Source organism: Aythya fuligula, chromosome 1 (genome assembly GCF_009819795.1).
Source record: "Aythya fuligula isolate bAytFul2 chromosome 1, bAytFul2.pri, whole genome shotgun sequence".
NCBI classification, from domain to species: Eukaryota; Metazoa; Chordata; class Aves; order Anseriformes; family Anatidae; genus Aythya; species Aythya fuligula.
Genome location: NC_045559.1, coordinates 38,775,060 through 38,799,613, shown reverse-complemented (window position 1 = coordinate 38,799,613; position 24,554 = coordinate 38,775,060). Strand labels below are relative to the sequence as shown.

The 24,554-nt window shown below is 39.0% G+C and overlaps 1 protein-coding gene across 1 annotated transcript in view; it reads left to right on the top strand.

The window, feature by feature from the left end:
- The first annotated feature begins 1,010 nt into the window (after positions 1-1,010).
- The window catches only part of ZFC3H1 (zinc finger C3H1-type containing), a 38,667-nt gene continuing 15,123 nt past the window's right edge, over positions 1,011-24,554 (top strand). Inside the window, 22 exon segments of the mRNA XM_032183307.1 lie at positions 1,011-1,639; positions 5,908-6,324; positions 8,744-8,808; positions 9,070-9,249; positions 9,251-9,269; positions 9,929-10,155; positions 10,629-10,752; positions 11,492-11,589; positions 12,493-12,696; positions 13,383-13,547; positions 15,289-15,426; positions 15,861-15,979; positions 16,331-16,477; positions 17,535-17,709; positions 17,881-18,012; positions 18,708-19,256; positions 19,334-19,443; positions 20,608-20,739; positions 21,794-21,915; positions 22,449-22,550; positions 22,895-23,011; positions 23,590-23,773. Of these exon segments, the coding sequence (XP_032039198.1) occupies positions 1,015-1,639; positions 5,908-6,324; positions 8,744-8,808; positions 9,070-9,249; positions 9,251-9,269; positions 9,929-10,155; positions 10,629-10,752; positions 11,492-11,589; positions 12,493-12,696; positions 13,383-13,547; positions 15,289-15,426; positions 15,861-15,979; positions 16,331-16,477; positions 17,535-17,709; positions 17,881-18,012; positions 18,708-19,256; positions 19,334-19,443; positions 20,608-20,739; positions 21,794-21,915; positions 22,449-22,550; positions 22,895-23,011; positions 23,590-23,773 (4,151 nt within the window). The 5' untranslated portion in view covers positions 1,011-1,014.

Here is a 24,554-nt window from a genome sequence, read left to right as displayed (position 1 = left end):
ACCAGATATATGCAAAATCCTGGGATGCCCAAACAATGTCTGCTGGGAGGAAAATTTCTGCAGCTTATCATTACTAGATGTGGTGAAATCAAAACATTTAGAACTACAGCAGATCAGATTGCAGACACAGAAATCTGACGCTGCTCCATACCTTGCCTGACCTACAGCAGAATGCTTTCAGTATGTCTTATTCTGTTCTAGTCTAAACAAAGCTCATCCTCCTGCCCAGGAATGTAATCATTGCTTGCCTGAGAGTGCCTTGCTATGAGATGAAGCCCTTGAAATGCACACTTTGTACCAGAATACTCAAATCTTGAAGTCAGATAAAAACACGTGGTACCATTTTATTAATTTTTATGTAACTGCTTTCCGCTCTGAAACGCTCGCTTTTTACTTCTGCCGTGGAGGCTGGTAGAAGAGGCGAGCCTCCCTGAAACCTCTGAAGGCAGCAGCAGCTCAGCCCTGGGAGGGCCGGCGGGCAAATGGCGCCCGGGCGGGTGCGGGACACCGCCGGGACACCGCCTGCCGCTGCTGGAGAAACCTGCACAGCCCGGGGCAAGCCGGGCACCAGCCCCACCAACGCAGCAAGGACACCCGCGGGTGCACGGCGAGAAACCCCCGCTGCCCACACCGCTCAGCACCCGCCCAGCCAGCGCCCTGCCCTTCCCTTCCACAAGATGGCGGCCACCCCCCCCCCCCCCCCGAACCCCTTCCCCAACATGGCGGACCGAACCCCATTGGCTCCTAGCGGAGGCGGGATCGGCTTTCCCTATCCCTCCTCGGGGCTGAGGACTACATCACCCAGAGACCCCCGCGCGGGCACCCCCCCCCCGATCTCCCAGCCGTTGCGCAATCCGGGCGCTGTCTCGCGAGAGCGCGGCGCCGGGCGGGCGGCGGCAGTCGGCGGCGGGGCGGGGCGGGGGCGAGGCGCGGGGCCGCGCTGCTCTGCGCTGCGCAGGAGCCGCCGCCGCTGCTCGCGCTCCGCCTGCCCGGCACCGTTGGCCTGGGGGCCCCATGGCGGCCGCGGAGGCGGCGGCCGCGCCCGCAGAGGCGGCGGCGCTGGATCCTAGCGGGCTGTCCCCGAAGGAGGAGGGCGAGCTGGAAGACGGCGAAATCAGCGACGACGACAACAACAGCAGCAGCGGCGGCGGCGGCGGCGCCGGGCCCTACGGCGGCTCCGAGCCCGGCGGCCCGGCCGGCAGCGCCAGGCCCTACTCCAGGCGCCGGCCGCCCCCCGGCCTCCGCGGGGGCCTCTCGCTGTCGTCGTCCGCCCGGCGCTTCCCCCGCTCCCGGCACCAGCCGCCGCCGGAGCTGGGCCACCTGCACGGGCACGGCGGCTACCGGCCCAAGGACTCGTTCCGCTCCCACCCGCCGCCGCTGCCGGCGCCGCGGATGCCGCCGGGCCCGCACCCGGAGGGCGGCCCGCGGCTCTCCTTCTGGGAGCGCAGCCACAACGCCCTGGACCGGTTCCGCTTCCGAGGCCGGCCCTACAGGGGCGGCTGGCGCTGGGGCAGGAGCCGGGGCGGCGAGCGGGGAGGCAACCCGCCGGGGAGGCCGCCCGGAGGAGGAGGAGGAGGAGGAGGGGGAGGCGGCGCCGGCTTCGGCGGCCAGGCCTGGAGGGAGCCCTCGCCTCGCAAATGTATCCTTCGGAGCGGGGGGCGGCGCTGCCCGGCGTGGCCCGAGGCTCTGGGGAAGGAGGGAGGGAGGGAGGGAAGGAGGGACCCCGCCTGCTGGCAGGGTCTGCTGGCAGGCAGGGTTACTGCTGGGAGCTGCCTTAGCGAGAGGGGGGAAAAGCGTGGCCCGGAACAAAGCCCTGTAGCCCTTCAGGACCCGGGGGCTGCGTTTCCAGCCCCAAATTGCCAGCCCTTCTGTTAGGAAGCGGGCTCGGGCTTTGGCGAGGCGCTCTGAGCGGATATAATTACAGCGGAGTTGCTGTAAAACGCTAAGCTTGTTAATTTCCCTTATTGGGCAACGAAGGATCCGCTGCCTGTTTTTTTTTTTTTTTTTTTTTTTTTTCATTTTCGCTTACAGGCCCGCAGAGGTTGTTACGTATAGCTAAAGCCAGCTTTACAGCTAAACCTCGCTTGACACAGGACTCTGTGTGCTGAGTGCGTTTCCTATGGGAGGTTGGGGAAGGTGGGAAAGCCACGTTTCTCTGCAAAGCCATGCTCTGTGTTTCTTGGAGGGTGTTCTCCTCTGATCGCTCCTAGAGAGCTGATGAGGTGGCTTTGAACACTTTTAACACTTTCTCCTTGTAAGAGTGGGAACTGCAAAAGCACTGGAAAAACCTCTCATTTTCCAAGACAGTTATAGAAAAAACAACTCGTGAAACATAACTTAGGGGCAGCGTGGCACGGAAACGCAACCACTTGCCTAACGGAACACAGGCAAATGTAAAAAATGGAAACCAAAAAAAGTGAAGCAAGAGAAACAGCAGTTAAAACTCCTAACTCTGTTCTGTTGTCTGCTGTACTAGTAGTCAAAGGATGTGCCTTGTTTGCTTGGCTGTGCTGGCAGTCCCAAGGAACAGGGATTTTTTCCAGCTTGTGCCAGGGCTTAAGGCTTTGAAAGCTGATCATTGGAGCCTTGTGTTACTTTAGATTACTTTAGGTCCTAGATTATTTATCAGTGTCAACTGTTCTTCTTTTGGAGTGGGAAGGGAATATGTAAACTAGCAATAAAGAGCTATTTAATCTCATCTCGTTAGAGCATTACCACTGAAGTCTTCATAACTCTTCATTTGAGGATAGTTTCTTGAGAGGCAATGCGTGAAGATGTGATTTGCCCATGGTAACATAGTAAGATGGTTCTAGTGCTGAAAATGGATGTTAGATATCTCTTGATTTGCAGTGTTGCTCTAAGCACCAGAAAATGATTACTTCTTGTAGAATGAGTAATTTGCAGGGCCAATCTATTGATCATCCTAAGCAGACTTGCAATGCTTGTTAATACTGATACAGTCTCCGTGTCTGCTTTTAATTAAAAGACCAGTCAGAAAATAATTCCATTTTCAAACCAAAAGCAGCAAAGGGGAGAATCTTTTATCTGCAATACTTGAGATACGCTCTTCTGCTTAAATGTTATAGGCAATTTAATAATGCTATTGCTCCTGTATGAGCCACATATAGTTATCTGTGGGTCATATAATTAAGGAAGACCCATGATTTACTCTCTAAAATGCATTTTTTTCTGTATTTTTCATATTCTTGCCATCTAAAAGATTTGGTATTAGGGTATCCAATAGTTCATTGGCATGTGAAGTGGTGCAGGGAAGCTTGTGATCTGGAGTGGTATTTGGAATTCCCCAGGGAAATTGAGAAGTTCAAAGGTGTGCTAACAGAGAAATTTTTTTATTTTATTTTTTTTTTCTTTTATCCATGGAACTAGTACTTTGTGTGCTATGTAGAAGTATAAATAGGGGTAAATCAGTGACATGGTGGGGCACTTACAGAACTCTTTTTACTCTTCTTCGGACATTATCTTTTAATAGGTTTATCTTTTTTAATTTCCTAGCAACTTTAATATATTATTGGATGGGCATTCAGCAGAAACTCATATGTAGAGATTTGTGGACTTCTGAGTATGAAACATGGGACCAATGTATGTTTTTTTTTTTCCCTGGTGAATTATGAACCCTTCAGAGGTTTCTTTTTTACATTTTTCTTCACTTCTAACCCCAGTATCATCAATTGGTCTCGTTTTTGGTTGTAGAATGAAGGCTCTCAAGTGTTGACTGAAGAATAAGTGTTGTTTTAGTGCATTCCTGCCTGCCTCTCATAGCATTCCACCTACTCTTGCATTCTATGTGTAGAGTTATGTATTTAAAAAACAACAACCAACCAACCAAAACTCTATGAAACACTGTCGTGGTTTAACCTGGTAGGCAGCTAAGTACCACACAGCAGCTCACTTGTTCCTGCTCAGTGGGGTGGAGGAGAGAATTGAAGAGGGTAAAAAATGTGAAAATTTATGAGTTGAGATAAAGACAGTTGAATAAACTAAGAAAGAAATGGGAGGGGAGGAGGGGAATTGATGCAAACAACAACTCCTCACCACCAGCCAACTGATGCTTACACAGTCCCTGCACAGTGGCAACTCCCCCGTGCCAGGAAGTTCCCCCAGGTTTGATCATTCAGCACAATGCCACAGGTATGGGACATCCTTTGGCCAGTGTGGGCCAGCTGCCCTGGCTGTGTCCCCTCCCAGCTCCTGGTGCACCCCCTGCCTCCCCGCTGGCAGGGCAGTGTAAGAAGCTGGAAAGTCCTTGGCTCTGTGCAAGCACTGCCCTGCAACAGCTAGAACATCAATCAGCGTGTTATCACCAGATTTTCACCCTGACTCCTAAACACAGCACCATACCAGCTGCTATGAAGTAAATTAACTCTGTGGCAGCCAAAACAACGAGAAATGCCAGATCTCTGATTAATACCTTTTTCGGAAGTTCTGGCACAAGCTCAAAAAAATACCTCAAAATTTGGTCTTTACCCAATTTGAGATGACTCCGGAAACTATTTATAGATAACTTTTAGATGTTAAATAGCTTAATAAGTCTATTGTGAAAATTAGCAAGTTTTCTTGGGACTCAGAATCACTAATCTTTTTTTAGAAGCAGATTTGCAAATATGCTTACTATGTGATTTGTGGTTATACTGCTCCCAGTTCTTTATGTTATGGATGTATTTTCAATATATTTATGGAACTTCAAATTATAGTAGTGTTTGCTTTCTGGATTGTATGTAGTTTAGATGGATTACTTTCTGCTTTTTTGTGCTGAAGCTGAAGAGATCATTGTAATAACAGGAAATGTTTTGCAATACGGGAGTTGTTTTTGTAGGATAGATACCAAGATTCCTTAGGCTTGTAGTGAAACATCCAAGTGGGTGATGAATGTTGTGAGTGAGAAACAAAGTTATCGTCCTCAGTGCTCAATATTTTTGCATTCGGGGGATGCCTATTTTAGCTTCTAGTTTTACTCCATATATTGGTTTGAGACATGATGTTGATGAAAAAGCATTTTCCATAACTTTGTGAGTCAGTTGTTATCACGGAGGGTTGATACTGGAAGTTGAATGAGTCAAACCTGACTCAGTGTCCTAAGTATTTTTTCCTGGGGGTAATTATTTTATTGGGTTGTTTTTTTAATTGTAAGAGAGCTTTTCAAGGTAAAAGAAAGTGAACCTCTGATGGTGGGAATTTCACCATAGTTGTCTAAGAAATGTTTCCATTGTCTGCTTCAGACAATGTGTCAAGAAAGTTTGTATCCCTTGGGCACACATAGAGAACTTCTTTCTGAGTAATTAGTAATTCCAAACCTTCTACCATTTTGGATGTTTTGATTGCAAGTCTTGGCCGCTGTTTTTTCTTCCTCACAGCTGTTGATTGTTCGGTGCCTTAATTTGTTTGTTGAGCTACAATTACTGCAGCCTTTAATTGCTCTGTGGCTAGGTCAGAGCATTTTAGGAAAGGATAAAATGAGTGAGAATGAATTTAACCTATCTTTGTCAGTGTCGGCTGTGGGGTCAGCGATAGAGTTAGGACCTCTGGAAGCTTGACTTGTTCCTTGGAATGCCAGAAATGTTCCGTATCGCAGCAATTGTTCCTGGGAGGGTACCGTGACCTAGAGAGAGAGATTTCTCAGCACTTTGATGAAATTCCTGGAATAAATAGAAAATCTTAAATTTTTGGTTTGAGAAAACATTTAAGCCGTCCATATTTAATAATGGATGCATCTCTTATGTGCTGCTCTTATTTTATGGGTGATATTTTTCAAGCTGGCATTACAGTAAAATTAAAATTTATCAGAATTGATTATGACAGAAGAATTTGTAGTCTAGTCCTTAGTGGTCGTATCTGTGCTATTTAAGGTCATGTATGTTCTTGTCTTAGTTTTCTTAACCAGTAATTCAGCCAAAACTTTTGGGAGGTCCCCATCTAGAAAGCAGAACTACTCTTCTAAAAGTGAGAGCTCTGTGGAAGAAAGCTTTGAGGATTTGCTCTTGAAGTATAAGCAGATCCAGTTAGAGCTTGAATACATTAATAAAGATGAAAGACTGGCTCTGAGCAACAGGGAAGAAAATGAACATGATGATGATAAAGCGGTGGACACTGAGGACCAAATAACTGTAGAAACTGACAGTATTACAACAGATGCTATAAAAGAAGTTTCTCCTGAGGAGAAAAATCCGGTTATAGCCTTTCAGGCATTTGAACTGAAACCTCTCAGACAAAAACTGCCTACTCCAGCTGAGAGGAGCAGATTAAAAAAAGTCAAAGAAGGAACAAAGCAGGTATCACAAAAATCTGAAGGCACAGAATCTGCCCAAGGTAAGTAATTGTAAAGTTGTTTTAGCTTGTAAAGTTCTTTTTGGTTGCCATTGTTTCTCATATATATTAAGTGTTTTGGAATATTGTATTAAAATATTAGTTTTATTTAAAATGTTATTTGTAAGTTAAAGACTATTTCCTTCCAGTTTTATGTAATTCGTTGAAGTTGCTTGGAAGCATTTTTTTTAAACAGGTTCTGCTGAGTTCTGTCCTTCAGCTTATTTTTAAGTCTAGCAAAATAAGGCAATTATTTAACTTAAACTTACTATTCTGAGGCTTCATCTAGTTCTAATAAATGATTGCTGTGTAGAGGATGCACTAATGCGTATCACTTGTCATCTGATGTTAGCTAATTTGTCAGTGTATGTAAACTATCAATTTGAGTGGGAAGAGATTAATTAAACAGATGGAGTAAGAAGAGACAAATTAGTAAATGGATGGAGTAAGGATCCATGTGAGTAGTAAGAATACGAAGAAAGGTAGGACTAAAACACAGTCATTCATACGTATCTTCAGTATGAAAATTTAGAAGAGAGCCTGTTTAAAAAGACAAAATAAAACACACAACTGATAATTCCTAGATAAACCACCTCATTCTAGATACCTTTCCCCTTGTGTCTTTCCTATTAATAAAATAAAAAATCTTGCTGTTCTTTGAGAGAATGTAGTTTTCGATGGGAGACATCAGGAAAAAGTGAGACTCTGGCCACAGAAGAAAAAAAAAGTAGCTTGCAGGAGGATAACAGCAAGGCAGGAATAAAAAGGAAAGCAGTCTCAGAAAAATCCAACTTCAAAGTTTAGAAGCACCGAGGATGAAAATACAGACCATATGGTAGGGAAAATAGATTCTGTAATGTGTATTAAGAGCGTCTGGATTTTTGTGCACCAGTTAAGCGTATGACAAAGGTGGTCTGAAAGCAGACAGATCTGTAAGACAGAGGCCTTTCTGGCAATGTAATGCAGGTTTCCTAAGTAGGAAAAACCTGGTGCAGATTCATAGCTATCAAGTGATTGTATGCTACTTAATTACACATTTCTTAAGATATTAGCAGCATTCATTTTTCCTATGACATTTATTTTAATTGTGTCCTGGATGTTTTTCCAGGCCTGTTCAAGTTGAAGAACTTTTATATTAAAACTGAGGGAAGTTTGTGTCTTTTTCTGGAATTAATTTTTTGTGATTTAACTCCACTGGTAGTGGCTTTACATTGTTCCCTGCTTTCCTTCCCTTGCTGCCCATTAGTCTCTTCAGCCTGTTGTCCTCTTCTAATCTGAAAGGGCGTTTTAGTTTGCATACCATGTCCTTATCTGCATCTTGTCCCTTCCGTCCTGTGGACTGAATGGTTAAGATCTTTGCCTAACTTTTTTGAATTGTTTTGGAATGGAGATGGGCATTAGCTATTATTTTTCCTCTTCCTGTGTGTTGGAAACATCCATACATGTACAAGCAGGAAGACATTCATTTGTTAAATACCATTTTTGTTTAGGTTTGAGGATTTGGTATATTTTAAACAATGTTTCTCTGAATGTTATGGAAATAAAACATGGGGAAGAGTAAAAGCTTCACTGAGTGCAATTTACTTTCTCCTGACGTGACTTGGAAGGAATCTCTTCGAAGAAAGGCTAGTATAGGAAAAGATTGTCAAGCTTCTCTCTAAAAGTTTTTCTTCCTGTGATGCAGATAAATATAATTATATATGTTTATATCTTATTTACATTATATTATACATTACAATATTAAAATGAACTAATTATGCTCAGTTCTACTAATCATAAACAAGTTATGAGATAACATGTGTATAATATATATGCATATAAAATATATTAATAAAGAAATGCATGTTTTTTGAACAGTCTAATTTGTCAGCATACTAATGTTCACCAGGAAAGCATTACTATTTGCTGTTTGTTTCCATGGCACAGCTTTTTCTTTCTTTGGTGTGAAATGGAGCAAATGTCTTCTTATTGCAGCTTTGAGCCTTTATTCTGCAAAAGACTGACCTGTTACTCAAAATAGCTGCCAGGGGAATCCGAGATGCTCGGGACACCAACTGATATGAGATGGTAGCATAAAATGGATGGCAAGAAGCTTTCTTTTCTCCTGGTTTCCTAATCTGTTTTGCTCTGCTTCTTGGCGAAATTTATGTCAGCTGTAAGAGAGAAGGATTATTAAAAAAAAAAAATGGCAAGTCTTGCCTTAGGCTTATGCAATCTGATGTAGATTTCAACAGACCTGTCAAGTTTATATTAGTGTGTTTTAATGTGCTCATATACATACAACTGCTGTTCTGTTTTACGCAGTGTACCAATGATATTGATGAAATATCTTTGCATGGATTCAAATCTGTACGTCATTTTAATATAGCTTTGTTTCATGAGAAACAGCTTGCTTAAAACCACGGTATTTTTCTTTTGGAAGGTTCAGAAGACAAAGAACAAACATCAGCGCGAAAAGTTAGTGGTTCAGATGTGGCATCTGAAAAGGTAAGGAAGTATTCCTTTGTGAATGAGGCATAATTGCGTTATGATCTCATACCTTTTTCCAAACTACTCAAACATTTCAACTGTAGAAGTAGTTCATTCTTCAAGAACAGCACTTTACCAACAGAGCAGTATTTTTAAGCTTTTTCGTGGTAAAAATTTTGGACAGACTTTAACGGACTTTCAAAACAATGTCACTTATTAAATGACTCTTCTTCACTTTGTCTCATCATTTCCTTTTTTTTTTTTTTTTTTCTCCTGAAGAAGCTGCTTGATGAAGAGGAAGAGATGTCTGAATTGCAGCTTAGGCTTCTTGCACTTCAGTCTGCTAGTAAAAAATGGCAGCAAAAAGAACAACAGGTGATGAAGGAAAGCAAGGAAAAACTAACAAAAACGAAAACCGTAACACAAAAAGTCAAAGCCAGTACAAAAACACATTCAACAAAAAAAAACGAGTGCTACAGGTAATAAGTTTAATGTTACTGAAATGGCTACCAATGGCAGGTACTCTGAAGTAGAAATACATAGTTACATTGTGTGAAAAAATATTTGTTGGTAGTTGAGAAGCTGGACATGAGCCAGCAATGTGCACCTGGAGCCCAGAAAGCCAACCATAGCCTGGGCTTCATCAAAAGTAGTGTGGCCAGCAGGGTGAGGGAAGGGATTCTCCCCCTATGCTCTGTTCTCCTGAGACCCTACCTGGAGCCCTGCGTTCAGCTCTGGGGCCCCCAGCACAGGAATGATATGGAAGTATTATAGCAAGTCCAGAGGAAGGTCATGAGGATGACTGTAGGACCTCTTCTATGAGTTGGGGTTGTTTATCTTGGAGAAGGGAGACCTTACAGCGGCCTTCCAGTGCCTAAAGGGGGTCCTCCAGGAAAGCTGTGGAAGGACTTTTTGTCAGGGAGCGTAGTTATAGGACAAAGGGAAATGGCTTTAAACTAAAAGAGGTTAGAGGGTAGTCCTTTCCAACCCAAAGCATTCTATGATCCTATGAAATAGTGGGTGATGAGCTGTTAATCATTCTAGAACCCTCTTCACCTACTCAAAGCTCCTCAAGAATCTAGGGTTTGGGGGACTATTTAGTTAAGGTGGAGTTAATTGCATATCTTTCTGTTTAAAGCCAAGCAAACTTTAAGGAAACAACAGACAAAGACATCAAAGAAGATACAGCAGCAAAAGGAACTAGACAGGCGTCAGAAAGAAGAAGACCAGAGGAAACAAGAAGAGGAAGAGGAGAGACGAAAGAGAGAAGAAGAAATCAGAAAAATTAGGGACCTCTCAAATCAAGAAGAGCAGTACAATCGCTTTATGAAGCTAGTTGGAGGAAAGAGGAGATCAAGAAGCAGGGTAATGAATTTGTAGTATGGTATTCAGGTGTTATGTTTGGGATTTGTAAGTTTTCTTGTCTTTGTTCCCCCTCCTGATTTCACCCTCACCTACCTTTCCTTAACACCTTAAAAACAAACAAACAAACAAACAAAAAACCAACAAACCTCAGGGTGTTTTACTTATTTTAATCCCTTTCTAGACAGATGTTCCCTTTCACTTGTGTAAGATTGGTTTTTATTTCCTCCTGCTCCCCTCACCAAAGAATTGAAGAGCTCCAGTTTCTAAACTGGCTGTTTAAAGTCACTGCCTGCAATGGATTTGATTAGAAGTTGATTTTCAGTTGGCTTTTTTTTTTTTTTTTTTTGAATAAGTTGAGTAAATTGTATTTATGAAATAATTAGAAGACATAAGTGCCTGTCTCTAAAATTTGTTTTGCTCTAGAAGAATGACATAAGATCAGTTAAATAAAATACTCTTTTTGGTGTGTTTAGTCTTCAGATACAGACTTGAGATGGTCTTTGGATAAACCGTCTGTGGATAGTGCAGGAGGCATATATCAGTATGATAATTATGATGAAGTTGCTATGGATACGGATAGCGAAACTAACTCTCCAGGTAAGACTAATTTTCAGCTTTCTTGTATATTAAATAGTTTAAAACAAAAAAAAGTTAAAAAGTAGGAAATGAGCTGCTATTTTAGAAGGAAAATCGTTCTCTTGAGGTGCAATGTGCACTAACTTTTTAATGTAGGCTGGTTTTGTCTTGTTTTAACACTGGCTTTTTTTTCCTTTTCACCTCTGCTGTAGGGGTATCTTGAAAGTCTTCAAGGTTGTACTGTACTCGCTGCAGCACTAAAATCTATGGTTTGCATTCAAAAGCAGTTGTGTAGAAAGCGAGGGCCCTTGGGTGTTGACTGGATAGGCAGCAGCTTTGTAGAAAAGGGCGTGGGGGTCCCTATAGATGTTAAATGGAGCTTGAGTCAGCTGTGTGCCTTTGTGTGGTAAAGGTGAGCTGCAGTCTGGGTTGTAGCACTGTAGCACTACTGCGGTAGTCAGGGGTTACGCTACTGTGATACATGGCTTAAGAAGATATTCTTGCAAATTAGATGAGATATGTGGGCTAAATCATCCTGAATCATTACCTTAGTAGTACTCTTTGGGAGTACTTCTATTTCATCTGTAAAATAGAAACTGTACAGTTAACTATTTTTTGTGTGTGAAATAAATGCACTGTGCTGTGTTTTCAACTGACTTGAAAAGTGTTAATTTAAGAAAGCCCTCCTTCTGCTGTGCTAAGTCAGCTGAAGTATAAATTTGAGTTATTGTTCGGTATTTCTTACAATTGTTTTTATTAGCTTCCTCTCCAGCACAGCCTCCTTTCTTTGAGTGTCCAATGGCGTATTTTCCACCTCCAGTACCACCAATTTCCCTGCCACTTCCGCCTCCAATTCCAGTAAGTAACCTTGGAAGGAATGTATTTGAAAATGTTAGTAGTTCTCATTTTGTGTCTTATTTCTAATGGAAATGGTTCGGATTAAATGTAGTTTGTATTTGAAAAAAATCTGAGCCAAGTGGTGACTTCCTTTGGTTATCTGGAAGTCTTACATTTTTTTTTTTTTTTTTTTTTTTTTTTTAAAAAAAAAAACTTTTTCAGCTACTTTTTGCCTAATCGGGTTTCTGTTCAATGGAAGTTCTCCTTATTGAACTCATTTTTTCTCTTATTTGTTTAGTAGCATTAAAATCTTCCTTTACATCAAGCAAAAAAGAGCTTGTTACCTAGCAGGGCTGGGGGGAAGCTCTAGCTCATCCCAGTCCTTTCGAACTTTGTGCCTTTTGACTACATGCTGTCTTTGAGTCACAGAGTTCCCATGAAAATAGTTTTTCCTCATCAGTTTTCTTCAATGAGCTGTTCTTACTCTACTTAGGAAGGCAACAGAAACTTGCTCTTCTGTGTCATGATGAAGTTTTGAATGAAGGAAGCCTGTAACTTTGTTGGTTAAGACAAATTTGTAAAAACCTTTTAAGGACTGTTTCTGAAGCAGTGTGATATAATCCATTAGCCCTCACCTATCAAGTCAGCCATATATCTTTGGCTAGACTATACTTTTGAATTTTCATTTATAGTTTGTATGTCTGCACTACTTTCACCATCCAAATGTAACCTTGTTATTTTCATCTTTTTTTTGGGTTGTTACAAGCGTTCAGCACCAGCCTTTGACAGTAGTTTAAATCTGCTGCAGATCGAGTTAGTTTTAAACAATTAAATAATTTAGATATAGCATAATCTTTACTAAATAATTCTAAGGAAATAGTAAACTTCAAAAGTTTTAACCCCTTGTTTTTCTTTTTATCTCAGCCTGTGCCATCTTTGAACCAACTTTATATGGAGGGTATTTCCTGTGTTTCTCTTGATCCACCTCCACCTCTACCACCTCTTCCACCTGAGGAGCCTGAGCAGCCACCAAAACCTCCATTTGCAGATGAGGAAGAAGAAGAGGAGATGCTCTTACGAGAAGAGCTACTCAAGTCTCTAGCTAACAAACGAGCTTTCAGATCCGAGGTACTTCACTGGTTTTTGAATGTACATGTAAACCTCTAGGTGGCATTCTTGACCAAAACTTAAATGTGACCTCCTAAATAAGTATGCCTTTCTGATAACTTAAAAACCAACCACCAACAACAAAAAACCCCACAATGAAATACCCATCTTCTTCTGTCCCCAAAAAGAAACCAGAACAAATCCCACCCCAGGATATCCTTTGAATTGTAACTTGCAGCTTGTCTTCTGTGAAAGAATTATGAAACATCAAGGTACCAAAACCTTGAAAATACAGAGTGAAGTGGGGTTTTTGTTTTCAGTAAAACTTTTATTGCTTAACTGTCTCAGAGTGGTTGGTAGACAGCTGCAGGTTCTAATGCTTAAGGGTGTTTGGTGTGTTTTTTTTTTTGTGTGTGTGTGGAAGAAAGTTTCTGGTTTTGAAGGTTTGGATTGTTTTTGATGTCATTAAAAGGTCACCAGTCTTTCACAGTTGACTTGTGAACCATGGATAACTTAAATACTCTGGCATGCCTTTCTGGCAGTATTGCAAGATTTGCCTAATATTTTTGGATAGTCTGTTCCATACATGTCTCAGAACTTGAAATTATGATTTAGGCAATACCACATTTATGCTTACGTTTCCATGTCTTTTAAAGTAGCTGTGTATAACAAGTGTTTTTATGACTATTCTTGTTTTATTTTGTTAGGAAACTTCCAGTAACAGTGGTCCACCTTCCCCTCCTGTTCCAGATAATTTGCAGTCTGTGCCAAGAAGCAATCTGTCTGCTGTCAGTATTAATACTGTCTCTCAGCCACGGGTACAAAATACAAAGTTAGTTAGAGTACCAAGGCCTCCGCGAGCAGTGATCACAGTAAGGAAATACTTGTTTTTTCTCTTACTAAGACCACAAGTTGAAGTTGTACTCAGTTTGCGTGAACAACAAATAGATGTGATCTTTTTCTACTGATACAACACAGAATGGTGGAGTGATAATTTGTATGCTTTTCTAGAAAGAATTTGACACTGAATTAAGAATGTAACCGTTTAAGAAGACATCAAAACACACCCACACTCATCTGATCAAAAATTTTACGATTTTCTTTTTCCTATACAAATGGCATTCCTTTCTATTAAACTAAACTAAAGCTTTGAACTTACTAATGAAGTCCACCTGCAGTGCATGCTTAGTCCACAGAACTGGGCTATTGTTAGTTCACGTTAAAATGCTTGAAATACAGTGATCATCAGGACCTTGTTGGTATAATTCTTTTTCCTGCTGCTGGCCAAACAGTACCTCCTTTTTATACTGGCATCTGGAGCATCAGTCCTGTTCCTTACTTAACTTTCTCAACTAGTTGGAGAAAAGCTGATTTTGACCCTCCGCACTGTCTTTTGCCTAGAAGGAAAAATGAGGGAATTTAGGGACAGTTTATGCTTCCTCACTGTGCCAAAACCAGTTTCATGGCTTTCATCTGTGAATACTGAGAGCCACTAATAGGGAACAGTTATATCAGGCATTAGAAGATGTGGAGAAGGGTTGGATGCCCAGTTAGATCAAACAAGATTTCACTGGCTGTAGTACCACGGAATACTGGGTTTGGGAGGACCAGAGTTTTGTTCTGTTTTCCTGCACCAATGAAAACTAGAAGTCTGCCTGTATACTGTGTGATGGTAGTGCAAAAACTGCAACTGTAGTACATTCAGAAGAAGTAGATGTGATCCTTGTTTTCTTTCTGGACAATACTCAGAATATCAGAAAGAAAGAAACGTAGTAATTGAGTGTGTTCCACTTCAAAAAGTGTAGTTGTTTTTTTGCCATGTCTAGAAAATTTGGTGGTGTCTTGTCCTGAGGTAAAGGTTAGGTCTGGACAATTAAATACAGATGAAAGTTTAAAAAAGTTTAAACTGGGAGATGGGAAGAGAAGTCCTGGAAATGTGAACTGAAACTGCGTCTTTCCTGTGATGCAGTTGCAGAGCATCTGAGGCTTATCTAAACTGCTTTATTCCTGCATCATTCTCTGCTGGAATTGGCAATCCTCTGATTTTCGGTGAACTGTTTCAGTTAGTAATGTTGGTAAAGCGTGATTAATCTTGTAGCCTGCGTTCTTTCTGTGCAGTTGGCGTTCTGTCAGTTTAACTGCCTGAGCCGCTAGCTCACTGGAAGTTCAGTTAGACCTAACTGTGGGCAAAGAGGCATCGAAAGTGTGTGGAGGTCTTGTACGCCTACCACATTTCTAATGCAGACTTGATTGTTATTTTCCAGTTTACTTGCCAAAATTGCCTGCAAATGGTAGGTGATAATTTTCCTTAAAAGCAAAATAATTTACTGATTATAGGAGTGAAAGGTTTGAGATAAATGTGTTGACCGTGGAGCCAGAAATATGCTACAGATACATGGGAGTAGTTTGAGAATGTTGTTCCATTCATGTTACAGTATCAGGGATGGGTGCTAGTGGAGATGCACGAATTCTTAGTTTTTACATACAGTGTGGAAATGGTGTATCATGTTGTGCCATGCTAACAAAGGATTTTAGCATCTATTTTCTCTTCTAGTAAATAAATAATCGGTCATCTCTTAACTTTTTCTTGATATAAAAACTTTTTTTTTACAGCTTCCAAAACACAAGTCTGTTGTGGTTACATTAAATGATTCAGATGATAGTGAGTCCGATGGAGAGCCATCTAATTCAACTAACAGTGTGTTTGGAGGACTAGAATCCATGATAAAAGAAGCAAGAAGAAATGTTGAGGTAAGCTATCAGTATTTAATAGCAAATATCAGTATTTAATAGCAAAATAATTACAGAATATACCTATGTATACAGAATTTAAGCTTCTGAGTTGGGTCAAGAAATATTTGGATTACAGTAGAAAAGGTCAAGAGTGTACTCCAGATTGCTCTCATTTACATTGCAACTTCTGTTGCACAAGCTGATTGAAATCTTTTTGTTAAGACTTCATCTTGCAGATACAATGTATAATACACAGATACAGTATAATATATTTTGATGTCACTTGTTTCAGTTCAAATTCAATACGTAATGGCAGAAAAAAACACTGGCATGAAAGAACTTATAACCATGAACAGTTTTAAGTTTGTGCTGAAAAACTGCTTAAAGATAGCAGTTAATAGCTGTATTTTAAACTTGTGTGAATAGTACTGACTTGGACTTCTTTGTAAAAGGCTTCAAAAATCAAAGCCCCTCCAAAATCGGAAAAAGAAAATGATCCAATGAGAACTCCAGAGGCTCTACCAGAAGACAAGAAGATAGAGTACAGACTCTTAAAAGAAGAGATTGCCAGGTACAACTGAGTTTAATTATTGCTGAAGTAAAATGTATTCCTTGTATTTCTTTATTAATGTATATTTGTAGTTGGAATTAAAATACGAACACCTTCGGTTTGAAGACCTTCTTTGTTTGAAGATCTTGCCGTTACGTACAGTTTTCCCACCATCAGTTTTTAGACAACTTTAGGAGTCTGAGGAAAGTCCTTAGATTTGAACTGACTTGCAGTAAATGATTGCAGTTGTGGAAACTTCTTTTTCTTTTAACTTGAAGTCTTGCATTGCTACTGTTTTTCTTGAAGATTTTAAAGCAATTGGGAATAAATGCTGAAGCTAATGAACATCTTTACTTTTAACATCTGTTTTAGCCGTGAGAAGCAGCGTTTAATTAAATCTGATCCACTAAGGAACAATTCATCCCCTGCAAACTCTGATGGTGAAGTTGATGGAATTGGGAGAATAGCAGTAGTGACAAAACAAGTTACAGAAGCAGAAGCGAAGCTGAAGAAAAATAAGTAAGTCCTGGCTTGTCCAAGTGTCCTAGCTTGTTTGGTTAGAAGGGTGAAAGTTTTTACATACATGTATATGTATCTTCAGTGTGTAGCTGAAGTACAGCAAACCTCTATGGCTTTTTTTGCTGTCGTTAGCAATTCAGCCTTGAATTCTGTTGCTGTACAAAAGGGCCTGCATTGTAGGGCCAGCATGCTGCTTGGTAACTTGTAAGTAGGATTCTTAACACTGACTGTTTTCAGTTGCATTTACACTCAGTGACTTCATCCATGCTACCTAATAACTCAAATGTGAAAACAGTGGTTTTCACTCCCCAGTACATTTTGAGGGTAGCATATTTTTGAAAAGATCTCTCTGATATAGATGAATTAGTGTTTTCTGCAGAATAGGCATGTTGTTTGAAGCTTGTCACTTACATCTTTTAGCATGCCTCTTCCATGTTTCTCACCCTTACAAGTAACTGGCAAAGATCATAAGTGCTTTGCATACTTCTTTTCAACTTCTCACTGTGTTGATTTGTGTGGGCTTGTGAAGAAGCTGGTGTGTTCTCTGTATAGCATGTTGCCCTCTCCTCCCCATCATTTATTCACTTCTATCCATCCAAGTCTTTATCTTCCTTTAATGCATAACTTCATCTTTAATTACTGTGCCTTTGTGTTTTCATACCCACCTCAGGAGATTACAAGATTTTCAGGGCATGAGCATATACCCTATGAAAGAATGAGCTTGTTACTTAACAGAAAGCAATAACATGTGTTTTTTGCATGGCTTAATGTGAAAAACTATTAAAACAGCCCACTTGCTTACCTTCTTCTGTCCTTATAACTAAGATATTTTCATCTGCTTTGAACTGCTGAACTTGAATACTGAAATCTTTTGTATATAATACTGATGCCTATTGTGTTATAGATGTTGAGACTGTTTGGAGAAACTTAGCTCTTTGTCACTCATCAACAAACATAATTCTAAGGTCTTAAATTACCAAGGTTTCAGGGGAGAAATGATATCTCCAAGAGACCTATCTCTGGAAAAAAAAATGTAACATGACTTTTCTACTTTTAGACTTCTGTTGATGAAGGATGAATCTGTCTTGAAACATTTGTTGCAACAAGAGGCCAAGAAGAGAGAGAATGTTCGAATTGCTGAAAACAAAATTAACAAATTGGCTGAACAGCTACAAGCAACAGAGAAGATCTTGAATGCTAATAAGATGTTTCTCAAGAAGCTTCAGGAACAAGTAAATTCTGAAATGTTTCTATTTATTGTAGCTAGAAATCTTGGAATGTGAAGTTTGATTTTCGGAGGCAGTAGGCTTGCTTTGGAGAATTAATGCATTCCCATGAGTTTTCTTATTATGTGATCCTATTTGAAAACTTGCATCTTAGTATTATATTTTTCTCTTTTTAAGATTCATAAAGTTCAACAACGAGTAACAGTAAAAAAAGCTCTGGCATTGAAATATGGGGAAGAACTTGCTCGAGCAAAAGCAGTAGCAAGTAAGGAAATCGGGAAACGAAAACTGGAGCAAGATCACCTTGGAGTAAGTCTGCTGCATGCTGTTAAACAATGTTGCACTTGAAAAGTAGTAGCAATTTTGATTAGGAAACTTTGTTCAGATGGGATATCAGAAAAAAACAGGAAAACATTTCAAAGAACATTGGGAGTCTTCATAATTTGTCTCCTCCATTTTTGAGTCAACAGGAAAAGCATTAAGCATTTTTAAAAAAATAAATTGTTCATAGTCTACATGTATTTGCTGAAGGAATGTTGTTAATATATAGATGATGTTGTTTATCTGTGAAGAAAGACAAGTCCTGTTTCTAGATATCACTGATCTTATTAAAACTATCTAGGAAAAGCACCAAAGTGGGGATCTGATTTTGTTACTTTGAAAAACAAACAAAACAAAGAGGCTTATTTTTGTATTTTATTTTTTTTTGTTTGTTTTTGCTTTTCCAATCTACGTGTTTTGTAGCTCACCTTTTAACTAGGACTAGAACTTCTACTGAAGGCTAGCGCGTGATGTAGGGTAATTCTTATTGAAAAACCTGCAAACGTGCCAGTTGAATTGTGGGAAACTTTTGTGGTTTTCCTGCTGTTTGTTGAAATCTTGGCAAGAGTTTAAAAATATTTTTATAAACTCTTGAGTTAAATATCTTGCCCATGTTTAATTTACCTCCTGTCAATAGATCAGTAAATGTGAAAATGAAATAAAGGGATTTTTTTCCTTTTCAGCCAAGCAAAATATTGAAATTGGAGAACTCCCCTGCATCAAGTCCAAAAAAGCATTCAGCAGAATTGATTGCATTAGAGAAAAAACGACTGCAGCAATTAGAGTATGAGTATGCTCTGAAGATTCAGAAATTGAAAGAGGCTCGCGCGCTTCAGACCAAGGAACAATCCGATATTGCACCTCAGGCAGAAGAGGAATCTGAATTTGCATTACCTCAGCCATCACTTCATGATCTCACACAGGATAAATTGTCTTTGGACAGTGAAGAAAACTACTTCGATGATGAAGTTCTGTCTAACTCAAACCGAGAACGAAGGAGATCTTTCAGAGACTCTAATTCTTATACTAAACCAAATCTTAAACACATGGACACTCCAAAACAAGAAACTATAAACAAACTTTCTAAAAAGGCAGCGGAGGAGCCTGAGCTTTTCCTTGGGTTGAATATTGATGAACTGAAAAAACTTTATGCTAAAGCTGACAGCTTGAAAGAGCTGTTACTGAAAAGTACTGCCTTTATATCACCCAAGGAAGATCTATTGTGTGGTCAGGTAAATGCTCTAACAGTAAATATGAGGGTGGTTTTTATTAGCTTGTGCTGTAATTCCTATATATGTTTGTTTTGTAGGAAATTTCAGTGGATATGGATTTTGTTACATCACAAAATAAACAAACTGAAGCAAAACCATTTCCATTTGGACCGTATCATAGTCCTCTTCTAGTATTTAAATCCTACAGGTATGGACACTAACAGCTATTTGACTTCTGTGTATGTGTTCTGCTTTTCTTTTATACCCAGACATGTACAGAAAGACAAGTTGTGATGAGGAACTTGAGCTAGAGAAAATTGTTACAGGATAGAGAATTTAATGATTTTAGGTACTTCTTCTGTTAAGCAGGTGTCCCTCTTGTGCAGTATGATGGTTTTATTGCATACTGTTCTCTGTAACTGGATTATTTTGAATTGCAATTTGAAGCAATCTAAAATTGACAGTAGAATATTTCAATTATGCAGTCCTTAAATTTATGTAGAATTTACATTGTCCAAGTTAAGATTGAGCCACTCAGGTATTATGTTTCTGGTCAGTGGAAGGAAGAAGGACCACAGTGATTTGTCTTGATTTAAAATAGGCACCTGCAAGTGTAATTATTTTGACACATCTGTCTTTTGACCAAAAAAAAAAAGTCTTTTTCATAGTTAGTAACTTTTAGAAAACGAGATCTGGAATTTCAGTAGGAGTGGAGTTCTATCACGTGCTTCAGGCTTTTTTTTCCCCCTCCACTGTGAAGTAATAAAAGAGGGAAGATGCTATTTTTATAGGCATATTCATTTTATCTTGATGTAGATATATGGCTTCCTTAGAGAGCTAGGACTCCCAAAGTTGACATGGTCAGACTTTATTTACACATTTAAAACAAACATAAGTCTACTCATATCAGACTGTTTGTTTTTGTTCACACACAAATTCTAAAAATCTGTTGCAAGTTTTTTCAAGTTAACCTTTTAATGGTTCTCTTTGTACTTCTACTTGATATTGATCTAATACTCATTAGAGTGTGGGTAAAGTTATTCTAGAACTAAACCAAAGTTTAATTTCAGTAATTTGCTTTCCCTGCTGGGTGATTACTACATTTCATGGCTTTATATGAATTCAGTTCTGCATGTAAAGGAGAGGAGAATATTAGAGCAGAAGCAGTTTAGAAATGCTCTTTTGTTCCATTCCTCTCCTAAAGTTTTCCACCTCCTTCATATATTACAGGTTAGCAGTGTTTATGATAGTAAGGGTTTTGGAAATAATAGATTTAGTACTGAGAAATTGTTTTTTAAATCTGTTGTGTTGAATAAAATTCATGTCTTCATGTTTGTATGCTTTATCACAATAATTTGCTATTTCATTTTAGGTTTAGTCCGTATTTCCGAACCAAGGAAAAACTGTACCTCAGTTCAGTAACCTATAGCAATATGATTGAGCCAAAACAGTGTTTCTGCCGTTTTGATTTAACAGGCACGTGTAATGATGATGACTGTCAGTGGTGAGTTCTCTTTATTTTGATTTCATTTGATCTAAATTTGTTGTCTGATTCAAGATGGAAATAGGGATGGTTTTCATTTCTTCAAAAGGTCTGAATTTGTGATCCTATGGACAAGTTCTAGAAAAAGTTAAGTTTAAATACCCTGTTTCAGGTACTTGGTTGTCAGTAAAAAATAAAAATAAAAATTTTGTATCTAAGCCACGAAGAAAGGAGGCTTTTTAGATAATTTTTTTTTTTCTTTAAAGAAAAAAGGCAGTATAGACTGAGATATTTCACCCTTTGTTTGCCTCGTACTTTAGACAGGGCTCCTCTTGCTTTATACCTTCACGATGGTTTGATGTTACTCTGAAGTTTTGGGTAGTAATTGGTAATGTTAAGCACAGTAGAAAAGTATTGTGATGTTAATGGGTGTAAAGCTTATAACAAGTATTAAATGAGTTTGTAAGAAGATACTATTATAGTGGAATTCTGGTTTTCCAGGAAAATACTGGCTAAGATATTCCGTTCCTTTGAAGCCTGGTGTTAAATCTTAAAAATAGTTTGTTAAATGGTGTTGCAAAGTATATTTTAAAAAGTTGGTGGAACAAATGGATATGAATTAGTCTACACTCTCCTTGGAAGCTTCTAATTACTGGAAAAATACTACAGGAGTGCACTTCAGCTCCTTTTTTGCCCTTTTTGGTGGCAGAAAGCTTTCACATTGTTTTGTAGTTGTTATCAAACCATACTTTGAATGCTTCAAACAAGGTTACAACTAATTCTTGTAACTAACCTGTTTGAACCAGAAAGTTCTAAATGAGTGTGCAGAGGCTTATTCTAATGAGCAAGACTGTACTGAAATAACAGAGACTAGGGTTAAGTTATTGATGTAGGCTTATGTTTAGAGAAGGCCCAGAAACATTTAATGAAAATTTCAAAGCAGATTATATTGTTTTACATGGATATCATTTTCTTCAAGAATTACCTGAGCATGTACTAAAAACAACTTACTAATTATGGGCCTTATTAAATTGTTGCTATGATAAGTATTTAATTGCTTATTTGTTTGTTTTAGGCAGCACATGAAAGATTGCACTCTGAGCCGAAAGCAGCTGTTTCAGGATATTCTTTCTTACAATTTAGAACTGATTGGTTGTTCAGAAAAAAGCACAGATGAGGAAATCAGCACTGCCACAGGTTTACAAGAATCTTTTGCTTACTTTCTCATTTAAAGAGTTATTTCTGAAGGGAATGGCTTTCATTAAAGCTCTGGGAGCAAGTACTTTGATGTAAAGCAGCATGTAAGATACTGCTGTATGGGGAGGGGGAAATGTTCCTCTAATCGTCCAATTCAACGCTCAGGAGTGGGTTACCTTAATGTCTTTACACAGAGGAAAAACCATATTGATTTGTGGAGTGTTTCACTCAAAGGACTGGGGGCTCAGAGGATGGGGGAAGGACTAGGGATAAAATCTTGCTCTATTTCCTTAGTACTTTTTTGTAACTACTGGACTGATCTGTTTTGGTGGAGCTGGAATTCTAAGATAATGCTGTTGCGGTATAGGTAGTTGAACATGAGAACTTGTTCAGTTTTTGATTTGTGATCCAGTGTGTTAAATTACTTTATCTCTTGAAGCAGTCATACTTCATGAATGTTGTGTTAAATTGCTCTTAAGTTGCTTATCTATTTTCATTTGTGTTTACCTAAGATACAAACATTCTTGTTACAGAAAAATACGTTGAAAAACTTTTTGGTATAAATAGAGACCGTATGTCAGTGGATCAGATGGCTGTTCTTCTGGCTAGCAAGGTCAATGAGAGTAAAAGTCACAGTAAGTAACTTCCTTGATAAATTAAATACAATATAAGCTTTTTAAATTCTATAGGTACCTTAGTGACTTCCTAAACAAAGAATATTCCTTTTCTGTCTTGGTTTGTTAATTATGCTTGTGGTAGATTAAAAATGACACTTTGTTTTAAGGACCTAGTGCAATAGCTTTGGAGTCAAGTTTGAAAATGTGACTTATATGCTCGAGAATAACAGATTTTAAATGCTGTTGAAACTTAAAAATTTTGCAAGTGCAACATGTATACATCTATAATCTTTATCTTTAAGGACATTTTAATCTTAAATACAGAAAAGTAAAATAATTGCTGTTACTCTGTTTGTTTACAGCGCCTCCATTTACAACATGGAAAGATAAAAGGAAATGGAGACCAAAGTACTGGAGAAAACCTCTATTAGATAGTAGCAGCAGTGAGGAGGAACAGTCTGTTGGACCTATTAAATATGGTAATCCAGAAGTGTGGCATCCATTAAAAAAAAAAAAAAAAAAAGTGGAAAAATAGCTACAAACCTCTTCCCAACATTTAATTCTTAAAGTGGTTCTTAAGAAAACCAGTATTTTCTGTAGTTCTTTTGACTTCCTCATACTTCCTGTATGCAAACATTATTTTGCACAATTGAGTCAAGTTTGACATTAATTTGTCATACTGGAGACAAAACAAATAACTAGTATAATTTGAGATTGGAAGTGTAAATGGAACCTCTGCCTGTTCTTGAAAGTGAAGAATTTATCTGTAATGTTCCAGCTTTACCAAAGGACCAAGTTAGACTTTTTCCATAGAACTGTATATAAAAAAAAGTGAATCTTTGTTTTATCTTAAATTGTAGAATTAGTCTTTGGTGGTGAGGTCATTAGGGGAAAAACAAAGTTCCTCTTAAACATCAAACCAAGGCAACGTTTACTGTATTTATTTGTTAAATATGGCCAGTTTTCTACATGTTAGAAGTGTCACTCCTTGTATGAATTCTAATGTGACAAGTCACTTCTGTTTTGAAAAGATTTTTTTTGTTGTTTTCATTTGCAGCCCACCCTACAGAACACAAAAAGAGAGTTCCAGCTCTTGATGCTGTGGTGACTCCAGATGATATCCGATATTTTACAAGTGAGACCGATGATATTTCCAACTTGGAGGCAAGTGTCCAAGAAAACCCCTGTGATGTACAGCTTTGGATTAAACTTGCATACAAGTACTTGAATCAAAATGAAGGGTAAGTCTGCTTTTTAGATATTAGATTTGCTTTTTGCTTTACCCACACTGCTATGATCAATTTTCCTTTCTGTTGCTGAAGAACTTTCTTCAGCAAATCCACAAAATTATTACATAAAAACAGTTGAAAACAATAGGTTTCCTACTGTATGTGGTATGGTGTATGATTAATAAATTACAATGGCAGTTGATCTTTTGGTAGATTCTGATTCAGAATGGAAGTTGGTGGAAAGCAGAATGGGAGAAATAATTGTTTGAAAAGTGTACAACCTAATGTATTCCTGAGATTAAAGTGGAATGCTGTACTTCCAGTGTTAAAGTAGGGGATCAATAAGATCACATCAGTTTCTCCTCTTCAGAGTAAAAATGGTTAGAATAATGTTAGAAGTGACATCGATCAGTAAGATTTCTTGCAAGAATACTTCTGCTATATGGTTTTATCCATGTAGAAATTGTCCAGTTGAACAGTTTCTTCATATTTTTTTTTCTCTTGCATTTCTGAGTTTCTTTAGCTTCTTTCCTCAAATTACTCTGCGGAGTATGACAATTTTTATTGGCAATCTGATAACTTCATCAGGAATTCTGTCAAAATGGTTTCATTCTACAGAATGATGTAAATAGTGAGGTACTAGCTTCAGGCAGAGGAGTTGTGGGGAGACCAGCTGTTGGAAGGAGGAAAGGGAGTGGAGAGGAGTAGCCATTCTAAAAAGTAACGTGTAAACAGATAATGGAAAATGTTAGATAATTTTAGGTGTATTAGTAGCTGCTTGAACACTAGAATG